We start from the raw sequence: 24,179 nt of genomic DNA, 5'->3' as shown, positions 1-24,179 counted from the left end.
TGCCATGGCAACCGACAGACAACAGCTCAACGAGCAGATATAGCAGAGATTACTGATTAGGGGTATCAACACCAAAAAACAAACATTTCCCACACAATAAAGTAGCAAAAACACCAAAACAGAGCATCCAGTCTGTTACATTGTGCTGTCAGTCTTGATGTCTATCATTATTAATATATTTTCGCCTGAGCACAGTGGTGGTTGATTAGCTGATTTTTGATTATCTGATTTAAACACCTGCTCTACTGATGACTTGGTGGGCGGGTTGACCTGTTTTAGTGTTAACGGAACCGAAACACACCGAACTGCGCAGCACATGTTAAGGTCATCAAAGTCAATAGAAGGCTAGCAACAGTTAGGCTAGCCTAACTGACCCACCTCTCACTTGTTCAATATTTTCTTTAAGTTAAAAGTTTTTCCTCACCTGTTAAATCTGAAGTCCTCCCAGGTGAAAAAAAGTATACTTTAGTATACTTCAAACATACTTAAATTTGTGAAAGTACACTTTAAGTATACTAAGTATTAAGTGTACTACCTATAAGTATATCTGAAGTATACTTAAAATACACTTGTACCAATTTCGAAATTATAACTTTAAACACACTTATTAAAATTGCATACAATAAAAAAAGGATAATCATGATGTCATTTTTAAGAAAGTACCCAATCAATTTTCAGATATGTGATGTAAAATCTTATAATCAACGGCATTAGCTCCTGTTCATACTCCAGACCAGATGGTGGCAGTATTACACAATTTCATTTATTTAAAAAAACACCATAAAGAGAAGAAAAAACTTGAACGCAGGGAAGATAACAGACGATGTTCAAATTCGCAATAACCGATGGAAATGAAATGTGTGTCACAAAAGGAGCCCGGGGGATGAAGGCTGCTAAGTGTTGCTAGCTGGTGGTAAGTTTGCTTATTAATTATCTTCATTTAATTATAAACAGTGCAGTAAAGATATATAACTTACGTTGGTTTCATAAATAATTATTTTATCAATTTTATTGTGACTTGTATGATTATTATTGTGACTTGGAAGATCATTCAGCTTCATGTTATAACTGCATGGAGGCTGTTTGTTGCGACTTATACTTTAATTCATAAACTARCCTGGTTTTAATTAAGCTCCATAAGGCAAAGAGACTTTGATATTGTGAGGTTGTTGTTCTAACTCGTTCATCAATGTTTTTATCTTCAACATATGTTTGCAGTCTAAGCAAATGAAGATTTAGATCAACTGACTCTATGACATTGCTGACTATTTTTTTTCTACTTGTAACATAAACAGGCAAAGACACCCAAAAGGTTTTTCCACCCCAGGCATCCGGTCCCAATCATCATCAGTTCTGAGGATGTCACACACACAGCGAGTCCACAACGTCTTAAAATGTAAGTATTATTTTTTTATTTGCCATTTTTCTGTTCTCTTTAAATACAAATTCTTTCTCTGTTTAATTGCTCTATTGTTCTTTTTTGTAGGTTTCYGTAAGGTGCAGTGAACGGGAATGTTCTGTCGTTGATCCTCACTTTCATGTTTTATTGTCACACTTAAATTTTCATGTTCATGTGTTCACTTTTAATGTGTATACTGATAATTTATGTAAAGTTCATAAAGTTGTGAGTGAAATTGGACAATTTTAAAATGTCGGTAATAAAACAAAATATGTGAATTACCTTGGGCATCTTGTGTAATTAATCTTTCCATGTAATTGTAGCCTAAAACAATGTAAGTACTGTAGTGGAGTTATGCATGTCATGTACAAAATAGGAAAGTAGGAATAAAGACGAATTATGAGTAATTCAAATTGTAGTTTATTATCAATAGCAGGAAATAAAAAATAAAAAATTAGTGTAATTTAAATACATTACTTTTATATTAATAGTATAGGCGCAGCCCTTTAAGCTGTGGGCCTCACTGGTTCTTGAATGCTTGAAGAAAAAGGCTATTAGGGAGCTGTTTGTCCAGTCTGACCGTTCAGTGCTGCGCTGCGCTGCGTGCAAGGGATAAACCCACTAGCGATAGCCTTAAAGGGCTGGCCTATATTCATAGAATCTGGGGTTACAATACGTAACCAACGCTTTTCTGTCTTCACATGAATTTGAGTGGCATTTTGTTCTTAATTCATATGATGTCAGCTAGTAAATATGTTTCTTACAGAAGAGCACTTATGACATCAGACACTAAAGTGGAACAATAAGGCAAGGGTTGTTCATGGTTCTAACAAAGCCTAAACGTGTCTTATTAGGTTGAGGCCAGTTCTCTGTTAAGGCCATTCAAATCTTTCCGAATCAAAGTAGTTAATCTTTGTCTTTATAAATATTACAATTATGCACTGAAGTCCAGCAGTGGCATGTTTTACAGTGAACCCTCGTTATAACGCGATTCACTTTTCGCGGTCTTGCTGCTTCGCGGAATTTTGTTTTTTGTGCAGTTTTTTTTTACAGTGCATTGTGTTCTGCGTCCTGATTGGCTAAACAGTCTCTGCGGTTCTTCTCTACCCGTGTGCCAATAATGTTACGGTATTTAAATATAAATAATACAGCTTGGCCATTCAGGAGATGAAAACTGAAACTTTGAATGCCTGCTGGAAAAACCTGGCCAGAATCAGTGTAAAACCCGACCAGAGGCTCGCTTGACGAGATCCATCGCTCTGCCGTAGATACAGCTGTGAATCTTGCGGGGCAGGTTGGAGGAGATGCTTTAATGACATGACTCCGGATCACATCAAAGGCCTAATTGATGTACATGCACATCCGCTGACCTGAAAACAGGTTTTGTTCTTTAGTTTCAATGTAGAGTATTTAATTATGCTGTGTAATAATAATAAAAAATAAAGGTAACTCTACTTCGCGGATTTCGCTTATCGCGGGTTATTTTTGGAACGCAACCCCGGTGAAAAACGAGGGATCACTGTAAAGCACAGTGTCCAAAGCTTTGCAGATTGCTGCTCAACCATTGATACCCATTCAATAAAGTTTAATATGCAAGCTTCGTGAGCTAATCTGAAGGACACATACGATGTGGAGATATGTAGAGATATGTAGCTGCACTCTATTGGTTGAATGTAGTTTTTATTTCCACTTTGGATTTATGTTTAGTTTTTATTCAAGCATTTTTTGTTAACGGAGACTGAGAGTCCATTTTATTTTTGTTTTTGATTGTTTTGTTTGTTTACCAGTTCTAGTATTAAGTGTTCTTCTGGAAGTAAAGTCTATTTATTATTGGCAGTATGTGCTTGCATTATTATGTCATTACCATTACATCAGTTTTAAATGGTCTTCAAACAATATTATCGTTTATCGCAATAATTTTTGAGACAATTAATCACTCAACAAAATTTGTTATCGTGACAGGCCTAGGCATCCTGCCATGGTACCAGGTGAGAATTCTCTGAGCCCCTAAGACTGACCAGTTCTATAACAAATATCAGTAGAGAATGCATGCAGAGGAGCACCTCTGTATGAGCACCTCTGTAGTATAATACCTCTGTTATACTACAGAGGTATAAAACCTAGTAGGGTTTTATACAAACTACATTGGTTGAAAAATTTACTTTCAACCAACTAACCCTAACTCCCAGTAGGGTTTTATACCTCTGTAGTCATGGAATGCCTGGAACACTTGAATTCAGTGATTTAGAAAGGTGAGCACATACTTTTGGTAGCACAGTGTATGCTTCTAATCCATTTAAACATTTGCCTGTCTCTGCTTCTGTAGAATAATGTGGTTGCTGTTGCTCCTACTTCTGGACTAACCAGCCAGGCAGCGCTGGATGAGCAGAACTAAGAGTGTGTCTATCTCTGCAGACATCTTTCCATTCCACTGCTCTCACTATCTTTCCTCCACCCATTTGCTTTTAGAGTAGTGTAGATTAATCAGAGGGATTTAATTAACTTGGCCGCCACACACATATCAAACTGAGATACAAGGCATACTATAAACTCAGCCAATTATGTCCTGATCTCCTGCTAGACAGCGTGGTGGTGGACACAGGGGTGCATGGCTGCCTGCCTGTCCCTGTCCCCACACATCCTTCAATCCTCCACCTGTGAATAACAGCAGATCTTATTACTACAGCTGCCCCCATCCTCACCCTGACTTTGGGATAGAGCCCAGCATTAGAGATGAGCAGCTACGTTGGGTTCTTGTGATTACTTGTGGAATGAACTTAATCCTCATTGCAACCCTTGGTCATTTTAATTTTAAGGTTGCAGAGTGTGATATGCTTGCTGAGCAGTCTTTGTGGTGTTAAGTTGGACTAAATGAATCGCTGTTGTCACTTAATCCACCATTGCAACAACAATGTGTGCAACATGCAATCACATAGGACTGATTAAAGCTGTCTGTAGCTGCAGAGCCACTGTCTCATATTTTTAATCTAAGTTTAATCTCTAATAAAATTCCTAGTGTCTGGAAGTCAGCATTTGTTTTGCCTCTATTCAAGAGTGGAGAATCGTCACAGGTAAATAATTACAGACCAATTTCTAAACTGTATCCTAGCAAAACAAAATGTAAAAATTAATTGCAGATCAATTGAAGATTTTTTTAGATTCCAATTGTGTTTTTCAAAATGTCCAGTCTGGTTTTAGGAAGAAACATAGTACTGTTACTGCCACTTTAAAGGTTATTAATGATCTTATTCAGGCTCTTGATAACAAAAAGCATTGTGTTGCTCTGTTTATTGATWTATCWAAGGCATTTGACACAGTAAATCACAAGCTTTTAATTGACATTCTACACAGGATTGGGCTCTCACATCAAGCCACCATGTGGTTAGCTGATTACCTGTCAAACAGAACCCAGAGAGTTCAATTGGCCGGCTTTACTTCTTCTAATCGTACGGTTTTAAATGGTGTCCCACAGGGCTCAGTTCTTGGCCCACTTTTATTTTCTATTTATATAAACAACTTGTGTGAAAATCTGTCTAATGCTTCTTATCATTTTTATGCAGATGATTTAGTGATTTACTGCTATTCTTCATCACTTGTACAGGCAATTCAGTACTTGCAGTCTGCTTTTACTATAGTTCAATCTTGTTTACAAACTCTGAAGTTGGTTTTGAATGTGGATAAGACAAAGGCAATGATTTTTTTCACACTCTAGGAAACTGTCAGAGATCCCTCTGTTGCTTACCACTGCTGTAGGGACACAAATTGAGTTTGTCAGTAATTATAAATATCTTGGCTTTATTTTAGATAAAGAGCTTTCTTTTCAAAATTACATAGCAAATGTGCTATGAACACTGAAAATGAAGATTGGGTTTTATTAGATTTTAAAATATTTTATTAATCTTGTTTCTCTCTTAAAGCTAGAAGTAAATTGGTAGCTGCAACACCCCTGCCACTCCTGGATTATGGAGATGTTTTATATATATGAGTGCTTCGACCAAATGCCTCCAATCACTAAATACTGTGTATCATTGTGCTTTAAGGTTTGTCACCGGTAGCAGACGTCTCATGCATCATGGTGAGTTGTATGCAAAAGCTGAATGGCCTCCTTTAAGCGTACGGAGAAACAATCACCTGATGATCCTGATTTATAAATCTCTACCCGGTTTGTCTCCAGCATATTTAAACTCTCTTTTACATAGATCCGTTAATTCCCATTCTTTACGCTCCAACAACATTTTTCTTTTGCATGTTCCATGTTGCCGAACTGAAAAAGGAAAGCAAGCTTTCAGTGTGATGGCTCCTTCAACCTGGAATCAGCTCCAGTCTGAACTCAAGATGTCAGAATTGATTTCACTGGACACTTTTCGAGTGATTCTTAGAAACAGGCAACAAGATTCTTTTAAACAGTGTCACTGTTTTTAAATTGTTTTATACTGTTTTATACTTGTGTATATGTATTAATCCTTTTTGTTTTGTAACCAGGTTGCTGTGCACTGCAGACTTCTGCCCAGGTCCCCCTTGAAAATGAGATCTGCATATCAATGGGGTTTACCTGGTTAAATAAAGGAAATAGAAAATAGAAATAGACCTGTCCAGGGTGCCTCTCGCCCGAAACGTTTGCTGGAGATAGGCACCAGCACTCTTCCCGACCCCACTAGGGACAAGGGTTTACAGAATATGGATGGATGGATGGATGGATGGATGGATGGATGGATGGATGGATGGATGGATGGATGGATGGATGGATGGATGGATGGATGGATGGATGGATGGATGGATGGATGGATGGATGGATGGATGGATGGATGGATGGATGGGTTTCTGTGTTTACTTATTTTGGATGTCTTCCTATTCCAGTGTTAAACGTTCATTAGAAATTAAAGTTTATTGATCTACGAGAATGTTCTTGCATTATGCCATTACCATTTTAGCGCTTGAAAGTGGTCTCAAAACAATTATATAATTTGTCAGAATAACTTCTGGAACAATTTATTGTTCAGCAAAAAATGTTATTGTGACAAACCTAGTCCAATCCAATTTGGGGGGGGGGGGGAATCAATACCCAATGTAGAGTGCGATATCCTCATAAGGGCTGAATATGTTTAAGAGTACTGATGCATCAGTACTCATACTGAAGTGACCAATGTTCCAGTGTTCAGAAGACGAGCCAGATCGTAGGTCTCATTAGAGAAACTTAGCGTCTGTCTAATTACTCATTACTAATGGCAAGCTGCACTTTTTTTGTTAAAAACAAAAACAGCATAATGTGACCAATAAATCTTTGTAAAAAAAAATCAATGTTCGCAGTAAGATGAGTCATAAAACAACTGTTGGTGATGAAATGGGACACAGCCTAACAAATAGAGAAAGCTATTTTACAAAGAAGCCAAATTATCTATTCTTTGACAACAGCATTAATAACAATGTCCACAGTCGCATCTGCATGTCTTGTAGTAATGTCTTTTTTGACCAAGTGAGGATCAGCTCTGTTTCTACTTCATTGTCTCCTTGGCATAACACATTTCAACCACGGGGTTATTTAAAGGGCTTCACAAAGAAAAAATAAACAACAAATACATCAAAATGCATAATACATGTAAAAAACGCAGGGTGTTACCAAAAGAAAAACTACAGTGATTTCTTTTAAGCTTAGTCAATTAAACTTGGCCTGCTTTCCCTGATTCCACCATATCAGTATTGAAGTGCTGTTAGTGGTGCTGATGTTTGTAGCAGGTAGAGGGGCCCCTAAATCAAATTCTGCTCAAGCCCCCATGCAACCTTGGGGCGAAACCCGCTGCACTGCACACCTCTCTGCCGGACCTAAGGGGAAAACGGGGAGATTTCATGTATGTGGCACTAGTAGAAACCAAGCTTTTCCATTTCATCACTGTTGTGTGTATATAAGTGCCACAGAGCAGTTTGTTTTTTGCCTGGGCTTAGGCCAGTCACAATAACAAATTTTGCTGGGCGATTAATTGTGACATTAGGTGACAGCTAAAGGACATGAAGGATGAAAACAGATATTGCTTCTGTCCATGCGCAAGGCGACACGTTAAGATGGCGAGGGTCAGAGTTTCTTTGTGTCTGAAGAGCAGCTGTTCTAAATTGTGTGCCAACGTGGGCAGATGGAACGTTTCAGTTTAAATTGGTTTTGACACAAATCTCTAAATATGAAAGTTTTGTATGTTTACCAAATATCAATTATTTTTGACAGACCTACCTCAAATATTGCAGATATTTAAACCTTTCTCTCACAATATCCCTAAACACACTATAGGTATTATATCAATGTTGTCCTGTCGACACCTCGTTCCTCATTGTTGCCATAGCGCCAGCGTCTCCAGCTGTGGCACACAGAGATGGCAGATGTTTTGTGCTCTTCCTGACACAACTCCTACCTGTTCACAGGAAGGAACAGGTTTCAGACAGGGAACTTCTGAAGCCACTGCTTTGCTACTATGATTATTATATTGTATTTTCCCTCTTTTACATTTTTCTCTTTCAGAACATGGATAAGATGCAACTCCCATCTGTAACCTTGATTGTTGGCTGTGGAGTATCCTCGCTCACACTACTGCTTCTCATTATCATCTACGTGTCTGTGTGGAAGTAAGTTAATGCTTGCAAAGAAAAAACATCACTGCTGTTTTTGATGCAAGTGTTAATACCAGATCAGGGACTCAACAGGTTGAAATGTCCCATCACATGTAAATGCTTTTATTTTGTTTTATTAAACAATTTTTTTAAACTGCACACTAATATTTTATAATAAGTATCATTTGTTATAATACATAGACAATTATAATATCAAATTTATATCTCTCCCTCAAAAAAGAGATTTTATATAAAGGGACTTTCCTGGTAAAATAATGGTTAAATAAAATAATGCCCTCACTGGCCACATTATTAGATACACCATTCAGCCACCTGAATAATCCTTAAAAATCAAGAAATATCTGATAAACAAGGGAAGCCTAGCTCTGTGGTCAGAGGGTGGTTTCTTTAATATCAGTGCTGGTGGGGAAAACCGGGGTAAAGTTAGCCGCTTGGCTAACAGTTTGCAGTTTGTATGTTTGGCTTGCACATGCTTGTTTGGAACACCGGCTGTCTCCTCAGCTCTGGTCTGGAACAGGCATTAAGCTGCAGGGTGTAGGTTCCACTGGCACATCGTCAGTAAATATTCACTTCTCAGGAGTGGACTGGAGCTGAGCATGGCTGTGTGTCTTCTCCCTCAGACAGCCAGACACAATGTCTCTTTTGGGGAATGTATAATGCAAAGATTCCTTATGCAGAATTATGAATAAGCAAGGGTCAAGGCTTGTGTGCAATGTCTCCCCGATGTCACCCTTGTGAGTGATGGCTGTAGAAGAGACAGAATGGCTTCTTGTTAACATGATGTCACATGCATGATGTGAAACTCTTGAAAATAGGTTGATGCATTGTGGGATTAATAGTTCCTATAGCAGGGTACTGCAGTTAAGCCCTTTAAGGTGAAAGACCAACAACTTGTATTAATTTTCCAGGTTAACAATGCACTTGGATGCTTGAAGAGACACAATAAGCTGGCAGCTGGAACTCAGTGGACACCATCATCAGTCATTAATAGCATTTAAAGGAACCTTTAAATTGGAGCTGTCGATTTTGAATCTAAGTGTTCCTTCTTTTTCTGCTTCCTGCAGGTACATTCGATCGGAGCGCTCAGTCATCCTCATTAACTTCTGCCTCTCCATCATCTCCTCCAATGCCCTTATTCTCATTGGACAGACCCAAACAAGGAACAAGGTTAGATCTAATGAGAGGCCATATTATTTGACTACTGCAACCAAGCAGGCATGTTCAGTGTGTTATGTCTTCCTTTTTTGTTCCAGATTTTATGCACCCTGATTGCAGCATTCCTTCATTTCTTCTTCCTGTCATCATTCTGCTGGGTTCTGACTGAGGCCTGGCAGTCATACATGGCCGTGACCGGTCGCCTCAGGAACCGCATCATACGGAAGCGCTTCTTGTGTCTCGGCTGGGGTGGGGATTCCAATTGTTGCCTGCTGTTCTGCTCTTCATGGCTGTTTAACTTCCTCTGAGTGAACATCCAATCCTCTGTTTCCTCCCAGGTCTCCCAGCACTTGTTGTAGCCATCTCAGTGGGATTCACCAAGGCAAAAGGATATGGAACACCAAACTAGTAAGCATGTTTTCTTATGGGTTAATGGTGTGAACTTCCTCCTCTATACATATATTAATACTGGGCTATTACACTGGCCTATTACACATGAGACAAGGGTTATGTTTACAGCATAATTAACCTTTCTCTTCCTTTGTTTCATCTATATTTTACTTCCCACCTTCTTGTCATGCCAACACCCCTTTCATTCCAACCTTCCATATTTCTGCCCCTCTCATCTTTCACCGACCCAAACATCACTTCTTCCAATCACCTGTCTCTCTCCACCTCTCTATCTTCTGCTGCTCTCTGGAAGCTGCTGGCTGTCTTTGGAGGGAGGCCTTCTCTATGCATTTGTTGGACCTGCCGCAGCTGTAGTCTTGGTATTTTCTTATCTTTTTATATGTTTCTTGACTGTCAAAGCTTCTGTATCAAAGCAAAGTTCATCACTGCCAATAGTCACTACCATGTAACACATTATCACTTTGAAACTGAATGCTGTATTTTGTTTGGATGCAAGTTTTTGCACAAAGTTACCATAGCAAGCTATTGGTCAGAGATTTAAACACAATCTTTCATTAAATGCTTAATTAAAATGAAAATAAGGACGACAGGTTATATTCCAAGCTTTTAAAATGGCATTGGCCACTAGTTCTCCAGGATATATGACTTGGCAGCTTTTTACTGGCTAAGCACCAGTCATCATTTTGTAGGTCGGTAATGATGGTAAATCTTGGCTGAAATTTTTTGACAGACTTTTGTCTATACTGACTTGTCTTTAACAACTTTTACTGTGAGAATTCAGAAATATTAAACCTAATTGCTGGTTGAATATTTCATAAAACAATACATTCCCAACATCAGCTCCAAGTCAGAGAACTATGATGCTAAACAATCTACAAAAAATATTCTTCAGGTTTTTGTACAGAAAAATGTGTTTTCTATAACTAAAGCTCAACTGAAAAATAATGGCAAGGAATTATCAAGTTATAATCAAGTTATAACTATCCTAAAAAAGTAAATGTCCATTGTGCTTTGCACAATGTGGTCAAATTGTGAAAGCTAATTCAAATCTGTACAAGTGACAACAGGAAGCCTTTAACCTGGAGCTGCAGCCAATATATGTCAAAAACAGACTTACATTCCTTCAACCATAAATATAAAAGCAGTTGGTTTCAGTTTATTACTCCAGTTGGAAAAGGAAAGCCAGTTAACATTTAAAATGACCAAATGACACAAAGCTTACTGTTCTGCTAAATAAAGTCTGCTTGTTTGAGAACAAAATGAATGGATTACAGATCACAGTGACATTTAAACAGTCTGTAATTCTGAAGAATGAATTTCATCCCATATTTAAAAAAATTTTATATTGCAAATGGTGAAAGAGATGAATTAGACCAGAGTTAACTGGTAACAAACATAAGTTATGAATTTGAAAATAATCGGGTTGGTGGTCTGGACTGAAAACAAGAGAGAGGCATTTCCAAACAAAACTGAAGGAATTTGAAACTCTAGAAAACCTTTAATCAAGACCAGCTCAGAATATTCCAGTTTAGGAAAGTCTGACTCTCTTATCTGAAGATAAGAATTAAAGAAATGAGGGGAATTCCTAATTTTTTGAACTCTTTGGGAATATTGTAATGCTCAGAGAAAATAAGCTGGGACATTGCAAGGCACCTTATTCTTTAATTTCCTTTTGCTTTTGCTCTGTCTGCATGATTTTATGTCTTTTTTGCTTCTTCTATAGCTTCCTGCTCCATTAAGTTTCCTCTCTTTCATTTCTAACCCTCCCTTCCTTTCTTTGCTTAATTACTTGTTTGCACTCTCGTTTTTCTTTTTACCTCACATCTTTTCTTGTTTTAATATCCTACATTTCAGTAATTGCTTTCTTTGCTCCTCGTAATTTCCATGTTTCCCATTTTCATCCTATAACCTTTTACTGTTTCATATCATTGCCTTTCTTTACTTCTTCACTCTTCCTTTCTATTTATCTGCCCTTTTAATTTCAGTATTTTCTGCTATTGTTGTTTCCTGTTACCACTACATGCATGTATGCATATGCATGTGAAACTTGTTTGTTCATGGTAAAGTCTGGATACATGTCTGACTGAGAGCAGAATCTAAACATCTCAACCTTAGCTTTTTTTAAAAGGTTTACCATTTGGTTTAATGATGGTTAATAAGCATATGTTCCAAACGAACATGAATTACAGTTATGTTGTTTAGCTAGAGAAGTATTTGCATCCTTGTATAAAATTTGCAAATGCTGGGATCATGTAAAGTGTGTTACAGTGTTACACTTCCCAGTTGTAAAACAGTTTGGGAGAAATGTGCTCAGTGACCAGGCTAACAACTCTTAGTAACATGACATGACTGATCAGTCATATATGTGTATATATATATATATATATATATATATATATATATATATATATATATATATATATATATGTGCAGTCATGACTGCACAGTTTAAAATTTCCCATCAAATACATATTTTATAAATGATATGATTTCATTTTCAAATGGAATAAGCAGTCAACAAAAATCTATAGAATATTCCTGAAGTATAAACCCTCAGATATAGAGTGGAACCTGAAATAATCAGTTCCTTAATGATACTATAGCAGAACATCAAAGCAGCAAAACAGCATACTTTGTGTCATTTGACAGTCATAAATCCAAAGCAGACAAAAATTAATTGTGAGGTTCTTCAATGATCCGTTTTCTGGGCACTTTTATTACGTCTTTATGGTCTGTCCTTGCTTGGAACATAGAGTACTGTTATCTCTATTACTATGTGTAAGCTGTCAACACACAGGTTTATATTTCTATGTGTCCACCTAACTGTCTACAGACACTGTAGTGTGTGCCCATAATATCAGTGATTGTATTGGTCAAAATGTCCTTCAGCTTAATGAAGAAAAAACATAAGTGATTGTTTATGTTTTCAAAACTGTTAGGCTTAAGTTTATCCCTCAGGTATACTCGGTGGTATGGAATCCCCCTAGGGACATGGGAATTTTTTATCTTTTGGTTTACCTGAGAAGATTCTGCTACTGATTCTTTAGCTGAAATTTGTTTCTGAGCTGCCTTTCAAGTATGAACCATGAAGACCCTCAACTGTTCAGGCACCTGTTAACTCAGAGATCCCATAGTCAGAACAAACCAGGTCAGACAGCATGCAGCTCTGGAACCAGGTGTGTGGAAACTGTTTGCTATTTTAGATTGGGACCAGGAACTTTGATCCCTGATGAGAGATTGAAAAAAAGAGAATGAAGATTAGATTTGGAGTTAAATTTCAGTCTTAAATTATTCTGGAACATTTTTCTAATATATTTTTATTCTTAAAGAATTTTGTTAATTTAGATATGCTATTTGGGTTCCCTTGTTACTTGAAGGGCTGTATATGAATAAATGGTCCACAAAGAGTTGCCATGTAAAGAATGTTCTCCAGAGGAACAGGGTGGCGTTGGCAGTTGAGTGGAGTGAAGGTCACCAGACACACAGGATGCCTCATTAGACACATTAGAACACATCAACAGCAAATACTGGAACTGTTCATCTTTGTTTGGCCTGGATTGGGATGCCTATCAAGACAAATGATTTATTTTGACAGGTTTGCTTTTGTTGCTACTTTTCTGTCCACCATCCATCCATCCATCCATCCATCCATTTTCTTCCGCTTATCCGGGGTCGGGTCGCGGGAGGCCCAGACTTCCCTCTCCCCAGCCACTTCTTCCAGCTCCTCCGGGGGAACCCCAAAGCGTTCCCAGGCCAGCCGAAAGACGTAGTCCCTCCAGCGTGTCCTGGGTCTTCCCCGAGGCCTCCTCCCGGTGGGACGTGCCCAGAACACCTCACCAGGGAGGTGTCCAGGAGGCATCCTGACCAGATGCCCGAGCCACCTCTCGACGTGGAGGAGCAGCGGCTCTACTCCGAGTCCCTTCCGGATGACCGAGCTTCCATGATCTATGATCTTGTTCTTTCGGTCATGACCCAAAGCTCATGACCATAGATGAGGATGGGAACGTAGATCGACCGGTAAATCGAGAGCTTCGCTTTTTGACTCAGCTTCACGGCAGACACTGCCCAGATCGGCCTGTCGATCTCCCGCTCCTTTCTTCCCTCATTCGTGAACAAGATCCCCAGATACTTACACTCCTCCACTTGAGGCAGGACGACCCCCCTGAACCGGAGAAGGCACTCTACCCTTTTCCGGCTCAAGACCATGGCCTTGGATTTGGGGGCACTGAGCCTCATCCCGGCCGCTTCACACTCGGCCGCAAACCGCTCCAGTGAGAGCTGCAGATCACAATCTGATGAAGCCAACAGGACCACATCATCCGCAAAAAGCAGGGATGCGATCCTAAGGCCACCAAAATGGATCCCTTCAACACCTCGGCTGCGCCTAGAAATTCTGTCCATGATGGTAATGAACAGAATCTGTGACAAAGGGCAGCCTTGGCGGAGTCCAACTCTCATCGGAAACGAGCTTGGCTTACTGCCGGCAATGCGGACCAGACTCTGACATCGGTCATACAGGGACCTGACAGCCCATATCAAAGGGCCCAGTACCCCCTCCAGGACCCTGTTGAGGGTGTGGAGCTGGTCCAGCGTTCCATGACCAGGATGAAAACCACACTGCGCTTCCTGAATCCGAGGTTCGACTATCCGACGGACCCTCCTCTCCAGGACCCCTGAATAGACCTTACCAGGGAGGCTTAAGAGTGTGACACCCCTGTAATTGGAGCACACCCTCCGGTCCCCCTCTTTAAACAGGGGGACCACCACCCCAGTCTGCCAATCCAGGGGAACTGTCCCCGATGTCCATGCGATATTGCAGAGTCGCGTGAGCCAACACAACCCTACAACATCCAGAGCCTTAAGGAACTTCGGGCGGATCTCATCCACCCCCGGGGCCCTGCAACTGAGGAGCTTATTGACCACCTCGGCGACCTTGTCCCCAGAGACTGGAGAGCCCAACCCAGAGTCCCCAGGCTCAGCTTCCTCAACAGAAGGCTTGTTGGTGGGATTGAGGAGGTCTTCGAAGTATTCCGCCCACCAGCCCACAACGTCCCGAGTTGAGGTCAGTGTTGGTGCTGCACTGCTTCCCCCTCCTGAGACGCTGGATGGTGGACCAGAATCGCCTCGAAGCCGTACGGAAGTCTTTCTCCATGGCCTCTCCAAACTCCTCCCACGCCCGAGTTTTTGCCTCAGCGACCACACGAGCCACATGCCGCTTCGCCCGCCGGTACCCATCAGCTGCTTCTGGAGTCCCACAGGCCAACAAGGCCCGATAGGACTCCTTCTTAAGCTTGACAGCATCCCTCACCGAAGGTGTCCACCAACGGGTTCTAGGGTTGCCGCCTCTACAGGCACCAACAACCTTGCGGCCGCACCTCAGAAAGGCCGTCTCGGCAATGGAGGCACAGAACATGGTCCACTCAGACTCAATGTCCCCAACCTCCCCCGGAACGTGTTCGAAGTTCTGCCGGAGATGGAAGTTAAAGCTCCATCTCACAGGGGACTCCGCCAGATGTTCCCAGCAGACCCTCACTACACGTTTGGGCCTGCCAGGTCTGACCGGCTTCCTCCCCCACCACCGGAGCCAACTCACCACCAGGTAGCCATCATTGGACAGCTCCGCACCTCTCTTCACCAGAGTGTCCAAGACATACGGATGCAGATCCGATGAAACGATGACAAAATCGATCATCGAACTGCGGCCTAGGGTGTCCTGGTGCCAAGTGCACATATGGACACCCTTATGCTTGAACATGGTGTTCGTGATGGACAATCCGTGTCGAGCACAGAAGTCCAACAACAGAACACCACTCGAGTTCAGATCAGGGGGGCCGTTCCTCCCAACCATGCCCCTCCAGGTCTCACTGTCATTGCCCACGTGAGCGTTGAAGTCCCCCAGTCAGTAGAACAAGGGCCTCTCCTCGGACTGCTACCTTATTGTGGTGGAGGGGTTTGAGTGTCCCAATTATCCTAGGAGCTATGCTGTCTGGGTCTTTATGCCCCTGGTAGGGTCACCCAAGGCAGACAGGTCCTAGGTGAGGAACCAGACAAAGCGCAGCCCGAAGACCGCTTATGATGCACAACAACCTTGGATTTAGCGTTCCCTCGCCCGGACGCGGGTCACAGGGGCCCCACTCTGGAGCCAGGCCTGGAGGTGGGGCACGGTGGCGAGCGCCTGGTGGCCGGGCTTTTACCCACGGAGCCCACGGAGCTCAGCCCGAAGAGGAGACGTGGGTCCCCCTTCCAATGGGCTCACCACCTGTCGGAGGGTCCAAAGGGGTCGGGTGCTATGTGTTACGGGCGGCAGCCGAGGGAGGGGACAATGGCAGTCTGATCCTCGGCTACGGAAGCTTGCTCTTTGGATGTGGAACGTCACCTCTGGTGGGGAAGGAACTGGTGCTAGTGTGCTAGGCTGAGAGGTTCCGGCTAGAAATAGTTGGCCTCTCCTGGGCATGGCTCTGGTTCTGGAACCAGTCTCCTTGAGAGGGGCTGGACGTACTTCCACTCTGGAGTTACCCACGGTGAGAGGCGCCGGGCAGGAGTGGGCATACTTGTTGCCCCCCATCTCGGCGCCTGTACGTTGGGGTTTCTTCCTTTTCTGTCCATTTTTTTAATTTTTATTTGTTGCTTAATGTCATGAGGTTACAGTGTACTGGGCTTGTTCATAACTTGCACATTTACATCTTTCATAATTGTGGTTGAACAGTTAAAGTCATGGTAAAGACTAAGCCAAAATTAAACCCAACTTCCAGCGTTTTCAGGTCTTATACCAGGCCATTTTTAGTTACAAAAAATAATTTTTAACAATTTCTTGCTGAGAATGCCTCTGCTATTGTTGTAAAAACATAAATATAACTTTTTCCAATTAATCAAAGTTATTAGTAGTATGTGGAGCAATTATATATTTTTCATTAGTCTTTCAATATTCTTACATTTTTTGTGTTCCTATTTGTTGTGATCTGTGTTCTCAGTGTGTTTATTCTAGGTTTTCTGTGTTTATTTATATCTGTGTTCCTGTGAGTCCCTGTGTCGTTCGGTCTCTTCCTCCCTTGATTGTTTCCCAAGTGTGTCTCATTCCCTGATTACCCTCCTTGTGTATTTAAACCCACCTATATCCTTTGTTCTTCATCGGATCCTTGTTGTGACTTGTCTTTCACAGTTGTCGTGTCATATGTCAGTGATCTCAGTAGAACTGTGAAGTCCTGAGTGTCTGTTCAGTTTAGTTAGTCGTCATTGTAGAACTGTTAGTCCTGTGTCAACGCATGCTCTCGTTCCAGCTGTACTGTTGCTACCGATGCTGAGCTCTAGCTTCCTGTTCTGCCAGCTTCCTGGACTGTATGTGAGCTGAATTATCAATAAATCTCCACTTACTTTCTACAACCTGGGTCCTTGGCGTACATCCTCACCACACCCCCAACGACACATCATGACACTATTTATAGTTCATATCCTACACAACCTGCCAAGTGCTGGTAATGCTATGCATTGTATGTGTCTGGTGACATTCACGTCAGTCCAGTTGCAGCTATTCCAGCTCTTTTCCACCATCTATGTCCCCTGGAGTCTGTTCTTAAGTGTGACCTCTGGTCTGCATTCTTACCAGATTCCACCAAAATAAGACCAACCTTCTAAATCAGGGGTGTCCAAAGTCGGTCCTCAAGGGCCGGAATCGTACACGTTTTAGTTCTCTCCCTAGTGGTAGTAACAACCTTTTCAGCTTGTCAATGTTCCTCTTTGGGCTTCTAACGAGCCATTATTTCCTCCAGGTGCATCAAACCAGGGATAGAACTAAAACTTGCAGGATGCCGGCCCTAGAGCAGTGTTTCCCAACCCTGATCCTCAAGGCACACTGCCCTGCATGTTTTAGATGTTTCCCTGCTTTAACACACCCCATTCAGATGATTGCAGTTCAGAAAAAGCTTGTTAGTCAGCCATCAATTAAAATCATGTGTGTTGAAGCAGGGAAATACCTAAAACATACAGGGCAGTGTGGCTTGAGGACCAGGGTTGAAAAACACTGCCCTAGAGGACCTACTTTGGGCACCCCTGTTCTAAATGATCCATGTGGCTCTGTCCTGCTTTAGTCATTGAGGGTGTGTCAAATGTTTTATGATGAAAGGACATCATTTAAAAAAAAAGGTCAAGTCAGTGTAAAAAAAAATCTATAAATTAGGTTAATTCAGTCCTAATCTTACTGCTGTGAATGCAAATGTCCATGAAAAAAGACTAATAAGGCTCAAGAAAAGCTCCTTCTCTTCTCACAGTTGCTATTTCACAGAGAAAAGGGCTCAACTTAGCCAGCAACATTCTGTGGTGGAAAACTGACATATTAACGGTCCTCTAAACTCTCATGATCAACCAAAACCAGACGTCTATAAACAGTTTTAGTTCCTTCAGTCCTCGGCCCTTCCTTCCTATGAGGATCAGTTTGTTTTTAACCTGTCAGACTCTTACTCTGCAGTCATACTAAAAGCCTAGCTCACTCTGACCATTGTCTGATTACATGAAGAAATGTTTATATACATAAAATCTGAAATAAGAATTCATCTAATCAGCTATGCACCATCACTCCTAGCACCTTTGATTTCACTCATATTGTATGTATGATTTCTGTTTGCTGCTCATCCCTCCTGTTCATAATGAATTTTATTTAATCTTTAAAACCTGTTTTTAATTTCTTTTTTTCCTCATTTTTTGCATCATTTAATGCCTGTGACTCAAATTTAATAAGATATGTTACAGTTTTTAGAATTCAGAGCCAGCAGTGAGCTTACCTAGAGTCTGTTCTGCAAGCCATTTACATGCATGCTGGACATTATAGACACCACCACCATCATCATCCTCACTACAGTGGTGCTGCATGTTCTGAAGCAATAAAAGTGCCTTTACTCTGCTTTAACCCTGTGCCTCTTCTCTTTGGCAGGTTAACATGGTTATTGGGATTCTCGTTTTTAACAAACTGGTCTCCAAAGATGGCATTACTGATATGAAACTAAAGGAGAGGGCGGGGTATGCCTTAAACCACACATTCATTTTACACAGTGACCTATAACCAGGCTGGCCGCTTATGGAGGGGACTGTGGCTGTTATCAGCTTCAGCTCTGAAATAACGGTCAACTGAAATGGCTAAATCTGATGCTGGAATCCTCTGAGTGAACTAGACCAAAAAAAAACAAAGACTGTCTGGTTATTGGTCCTGCACAAACTGAGCAAATTGATGACTCATCTCATTGCTTTCTTTTATGTTTCTGAAGTGTTGCATTCTCCTCCAGCTGCTCTTTGTTTGCAGGTGTTGCTCTTAATGTAAAAGCTCTGTAAATTCATCCTCTTTTTAATCCTACTACTTCTTCTCTTTTCAGTAAAGGGAATCAGGGTGTAAAAACAAATTATGTGTTGGACTTAATTTCCTTATCTCTATCTGCTCTATCTGCTCTTGCATATCTGAAAACGGTTTAGTTGCATTTATAAATCTCAGTAAATAGCTTAGTGCTACAGTACCTAGTGAGAGACTACGATTTGGCTGTACTGTTGCTGACCAGGGGTGAAGCTTTCTCATCTGAAAGAGACATTATGCTTCTTTTAATTCTGTATGATATATGTTTATACTACACATATGAAACAAGTTGGTTCCATGTTTGCACATCAAATGTGATGTACAGCTTCCTCTCCATGCAATGCCTGGAAGTGAGCTTGGGTGAAAAGCATTTTAAATTTCCAATATGTAACTTTTATTTAAAATACTTTTTTTTTTTTTTCTTTTACATATTTGCCTGTGGCTCTACTGTCATCTGCAGAAATGCACTGCTCCTTGACTGAAACAACCAGTCAGAGCCAGGAGGACTGTCAATCATCTTCATCTTATGCTCAATCTGTTAATGGTGGAACACCAACTTCTCATTAAAGGAAACCTATTTATCTGCCTTTATGGGTGGCCATGCTAACTTGCCTGAACTTGCAAGTCATGCTAGCTGTGGGGAACGAGCTGTAGCCTGGCAGAGTTCTAGGGGGAGGCTGTTAGCAGCGTGTATAGTAGGGCAGTGTTTCCCAATCCTGGTCCTCAAGGCAACATCCGTCAATGAGACACACTGTCCCTCAAGGAGAGTGTACCTCAAGGACAACAAGGGAACATGTTTTAGATGTTCCCTTGCTTTATCCTGACTTGATTCAGCTGATTGCAGTTCAGCAAACACCTGTCAATTGAAATCACCTGGACTGAAACAAAGAAACACCTAAAACATGCGGGGCAGTTTTAGGTGTCCCGCATGGATTGGGAAACAACTGCACTATAGTTAATGACTACGATTCTCCTCCTGGCTCTGATTGGTTGTTTCTAACCATGCAGTTTATTTCTGCAGATGTCAGTAGAGCCACAGGAAGGAGGTTGAGTAGCTTGATATTTTAACAGATTATCTGAATCTTATTATACTGTCTGGACAAAGTGATGTTTTTTTTTAACAAATATGTAAAAAAAAAAAAAAAATTTTAATAAAATAAAATTACCTACTTCGGCTTTAAGCCTCTTTCACAAAATGAAAATAGCTTTCCTCAGTCTGTTTTTTTTTAATGACTCCGATGGCATTGTAGGTAGAAATCAGCCTGTTGCTGTTTACCCTCTGAGATGTCAACACATCCATCCACTGCCCTGTATTGGCCAACTAACAGGGATTAGCTGCCTTCAAGAGTGTGATGTAGCAATGGCGAACGTTTCTTTTGTTATTTACACAGACTGGACAAGCCAGGCTGCAATGGACTGAGATACAACAGATCAGTAGATGTAAGCCAAGGGTAGTTTTCTTTTTACTTTTTTGTTCTTTTTTTTTTTTAACCAAAGCAGTGATGGTTAATAGCCAATAGTATAGTATAGTATAATAAAACTAATCAACCTCAGACTCATTTAACCCGAAAGATTAGAAGCTTTTTAACAAAGCTTCTAATCTAATCTAATCTGCCGGTTTAATTTTTTTAATTAAACCAGCAGGATATCTGTGCAGGATATCTCTGGCATTATTAATTAATTCATTATTTTATGAACAGCAGGTGGCAGCTCAATGCGTGATATGTCCTTACAGGAGTATGACAGAAATGTTTTGTCACAGATGATTTTGATTCAAGTAAAGATATGCATTATTAAATGCGATTAAGTCAGCAACTGATGGAAGCTAACGTCCCTACCATCATCTAGGCTCATTGAGACTTGAGCTTGACTTCCACCACCTACTTAACTTGAAGGTCACAAATGATCTCATTGTCAAGCTGGTTTTGTCCATCGTTTTGTGGATTTTGGTTGATAATGACCCAGTTGTCTTTATTAGAATGTACCATTGATGGATCCAGAAGAAGATACTGGTTTGGAATCTCAGCTGGAGCCTTTGTAAGTGGAATTTCCATGATCCCCGTCGATGAAGGGGTTCTCTCTGGGGACTCCGGCTTCCTCCCAGGGTCCTAAAACATGCATGTTTGGCCAATTGACCTCTGATTTTCCCTTTACGTGGATGTGGGCATTCATGGCCTGTTGTGGGTATTTCTGTTTGGTTTTGGTGTGGTGGGTGATACCATCCTCTCATCCACCATCCACCTTTAAATATTACTGGGATTTAAGGTGTGGACAGGTGTTTCATGTGTTTGGCAAACCACTAAATTTAGTATTTACATTGGATCAAGTCATAGCTGAACAAGTTGCCATGCCATCATATTTGAGCACACTCAGGAAAAGAGATGGTCTGCTTTTTTGGCGGCACTTTTCTTATCAAACAGACCACTCAAAACACTTCTACGCTACAACTCTTGTCCACTTAACTGAAAGCACAAATGTGCACACATTCATTGGTGTCTGATTATGTGCCTTAGTTCTTATGTGCCTTAGCTCTACTTGGTGCCCAGGTTCTACATTCTCCCTTTAAGCTACCTCCACCCAAACTACTTGAGTCATGCTTCATGCCAACAGTGCTGTTGGTTATTATGGAAACATTCTCTGCACATTATATATTTTGTTCCTATTACACATGAAACTGAGCTCCAAATCGCGTTGGACCTTTGTTTGAATTTGTAGGCTGCCTTAGTGGAATTTGTCGGTTATTTATTAGCACTCTCACGCACCCTGATCCCCTTTACTCTTCCGGCTGTTTTCCATCTCCATGAGCATTGTTGGTACATATGATTGTTTTTGTTTGTTTCTCTCTCTCTCTGAAAAGTACTTGCTTTCTCCGATGATCTCTCTGTTCACTGTATTCGTTCTGCTGTACGAATTGTCATGTTTGAGTTTGCACAGAATCCCCTCTCTCTCACTCAGGGCTCTCCAATCAGGAACACATCAGTCTCAGAAGCCCCCTCCCATCTCATCAGTGATTGGGTAAAATTATCTGCCCATCCGACTTTCCTCTCTAAGGCTACCAGCCCTGCCAATTACCAAACAAGCTGATTCCTCTAGCAAGCATCAGTGATTGACTCACTATTATTTACTGCCTATACACCCCACTATTTCACTGGTCTTGCAGTTTTCCTGCCTCCTGCTAGCTGTCTAGAACCTAACACTGCCTATGCCTTAATGACGTCTCTAGTGCTTTTAGAGAAATGCTATCTTTTTCCTATCAATAAACTCACAGCAGTAGAGCAGTACAATTAATATTTTCTTTTCTATACAACTTTGGTTCAGAATGGTTGTGAATTAAATATTTCATGTGGTATCTGATGGTCTTATTTGATATATTGCAAATAAGAATGTCCCAGATATAAATCTGATACTGTTTTACTGGTCTGCATAGTTTTATGATGTATTGATTATTCACTTGATAGTGCTCCTTTGGTTGTCTTTAAAACAAGAAGATTGACACTTATGTTTAAATAGGTGTGCTGTAGTTTGGGTTTCATACATGTATAGTCACCCAATGAATTAATTTCTAAAAATATATTCAAGTACTAATTTGCCTCGCTGTGGTTAAATTCATAGCTTTTAGATGATCACCCAAGCTTGTAAAGTAAAATGTAATCTGAAGTATTACTTAAAAATGTTTGAGGATTAGACTGGCTTGTTGGGTCAGCATTATAAAATGGAATCTAAATAAATCACACAATACTTTAGGACTTTATTAATAAAACCAACCAAGTCTTACACAGCCATTCAGAACAGCTATAATGTGTATGTGTGTCTGAGTTCATGCTTGAAAATCTTTCTATGTGTCAAAATATTTGGATATTTTTAAAATAAGTTCCAGAAAGGAGACTTTTTCCATCCAGTCATGTGAACATAAAGCCAGAATTATAGACATGTTTTTTTTTTAAATTCCACTACTAGAAGACCATCTTTCTTCGGGTAAAAATCTTAGACAACCAAGAATTCAGCAAAATGGTATATAGTGCACCTGTTACATTTCTTTTTGCCCAGGCAGCAGGGAGGCTGGCTTCTTTACTTTTTAGTCAGAATGTTTCCAATATCCTCAAAGGATTAAGTGCGTTATTAACTGATGGGTGGAGGTAGTTCCTACCAAAACCTTCAATGCATCACTATTTCAGATATGCTCCATAGCTTGAGGACATAGATTTACAGCAGACACACCACTTTGTCACCAAGCGAGGAATATATTAGTTGCTTCATCGCTGGTATGTCCAGTTGGATTCAGAGCCATTTCTATGAAGCCAGTCAAAAACAAGAGAGAGCAGAGTTGTACTTCCAAGTTAACATACTGTATGATTACTTGCAGCTGTGAGTTAGCCATCTTGTTATCCAAAGGCTAAACATTGGCAGAAAAACAGTGCTAAGTTACTAGCTGTGCCCAGCTAACGCTCTGCTGATCAGCCTCAGTCTCCTTGTATACTGTGTGATTCATTTCATCAGCTGGGTGCCTGTTCAACAGCTGCCTTTGGACCGTTATCCTTGTAGAAAACCATCTGTTATCTTCCTTAAGTCATCCACCAATATTTTATCAATAAAAAATGGAGTCAAAAATGAACGTACGTTTCCCAACTCAAAAGTGATCAAGTTTGCACCACTGTTTTCAGAAGTTTTGTTTCGTATTATATATTGAAAGTATTCATATGTAGTGAAAATTATACCTTCATGATATACCTGATGAGAGCAGATGTCTGTTGAGACATCCATTCATGTATATTCTTATTATAATGACCATGCTCATCATATTTGATGACCACATTTCCAAGTTTAAACTGTTGTTTACTGTATAGTGTTAAAGACAAATTTACGTCTTTACTGAGGTTCATGATGTGAGAGATCAAAAACTAAATGAGTCATGTCGTTTAATCAACTAATTTGAATAAAATGCAAATGATATCTGTTGGAGATCAGGCAGAAAAGATAACTCAGTTATGTAGATTTTAGCCACACCTCAAGCTGCAAAACAAATTAATTCTGGAATTTTACCACCATGTCTGCCTGCATAAATAATGATTTTGGGTTACTTTTAACAGTTTCAGTTTTACGAATCATACTTCCTAATAAGAAGTTGCTACTTCTGAGATTTTGTCAGTCCAGTTAGCAAAACCTGAAAGCTATACAATCTCTGGTACACAATATTCCATAACACAGTGGTCCCTAAACTACGGGCCACCTCCACATTTGGTCCGGCCCCCTGAACAATGCCAGAGA

At 40.6% G+C, this 24,179-nt stretch overlaps 1 protein-coding gene across 1 annotated transcript in view; it reads left to right on the top strand.

Annotated features, from left to right (window-relative positions):
* The window catches only part of adgrb1a (adhesion G protein-coupled receptor B1a), a 239,886-nt gene that overhangs the window by 181,533 nt on the left and 34,174 nt on the right, over positions 1–24,179 (top strand). Inside the window, exons 11-16 of the mRNA XM_017305153.1 lie at positions 7,905–8,008; positions 9,079–9,181; positions 9,268–9,418; positions 9,508–9,577; positions 9,873–9,939; positions 18,504–18,589. Of these exons, the coding sequence (XP_017160642.1) occupies positions 7,905–8,008; positions 9,079–9,181; positions 9,268–9,418; positions 9,508–9,577; positions 9,873–9,939; positions 18,504–18,589 (581 nt within the window). The remainder of the gene's footprint in view (positions 1–7,904; positions 8,009–9,078; positions 9,182–9,267; positions 9,419–9,507; positions 9,578–9,872; positions 9,940–18,503; positions 18,590–24,179) is intronic.

This window comes from Poecilia reticulata, linkage group LG6 (genome assembly GCF_000633615.1).
Source record: "Poecilia reticulata strain Guanapo linkage group LG6, Guppy_female_1.0+MT, whole genome shotgun sequence".
In the NCBI taxonomy this organism is placed as follows: domain Eukaryota; kingdom Metazoa; phylum Chordata; class Actinopteri; order Cyprinodontiformes; family Poeciliidae; genus Poecilia; species Poecilia reticulata.
The sequence above is the reverse complement of the archived record's forward strand: the minus strand, read 5'-3'. Positions and strand labels throughout refer to the sequence as shown.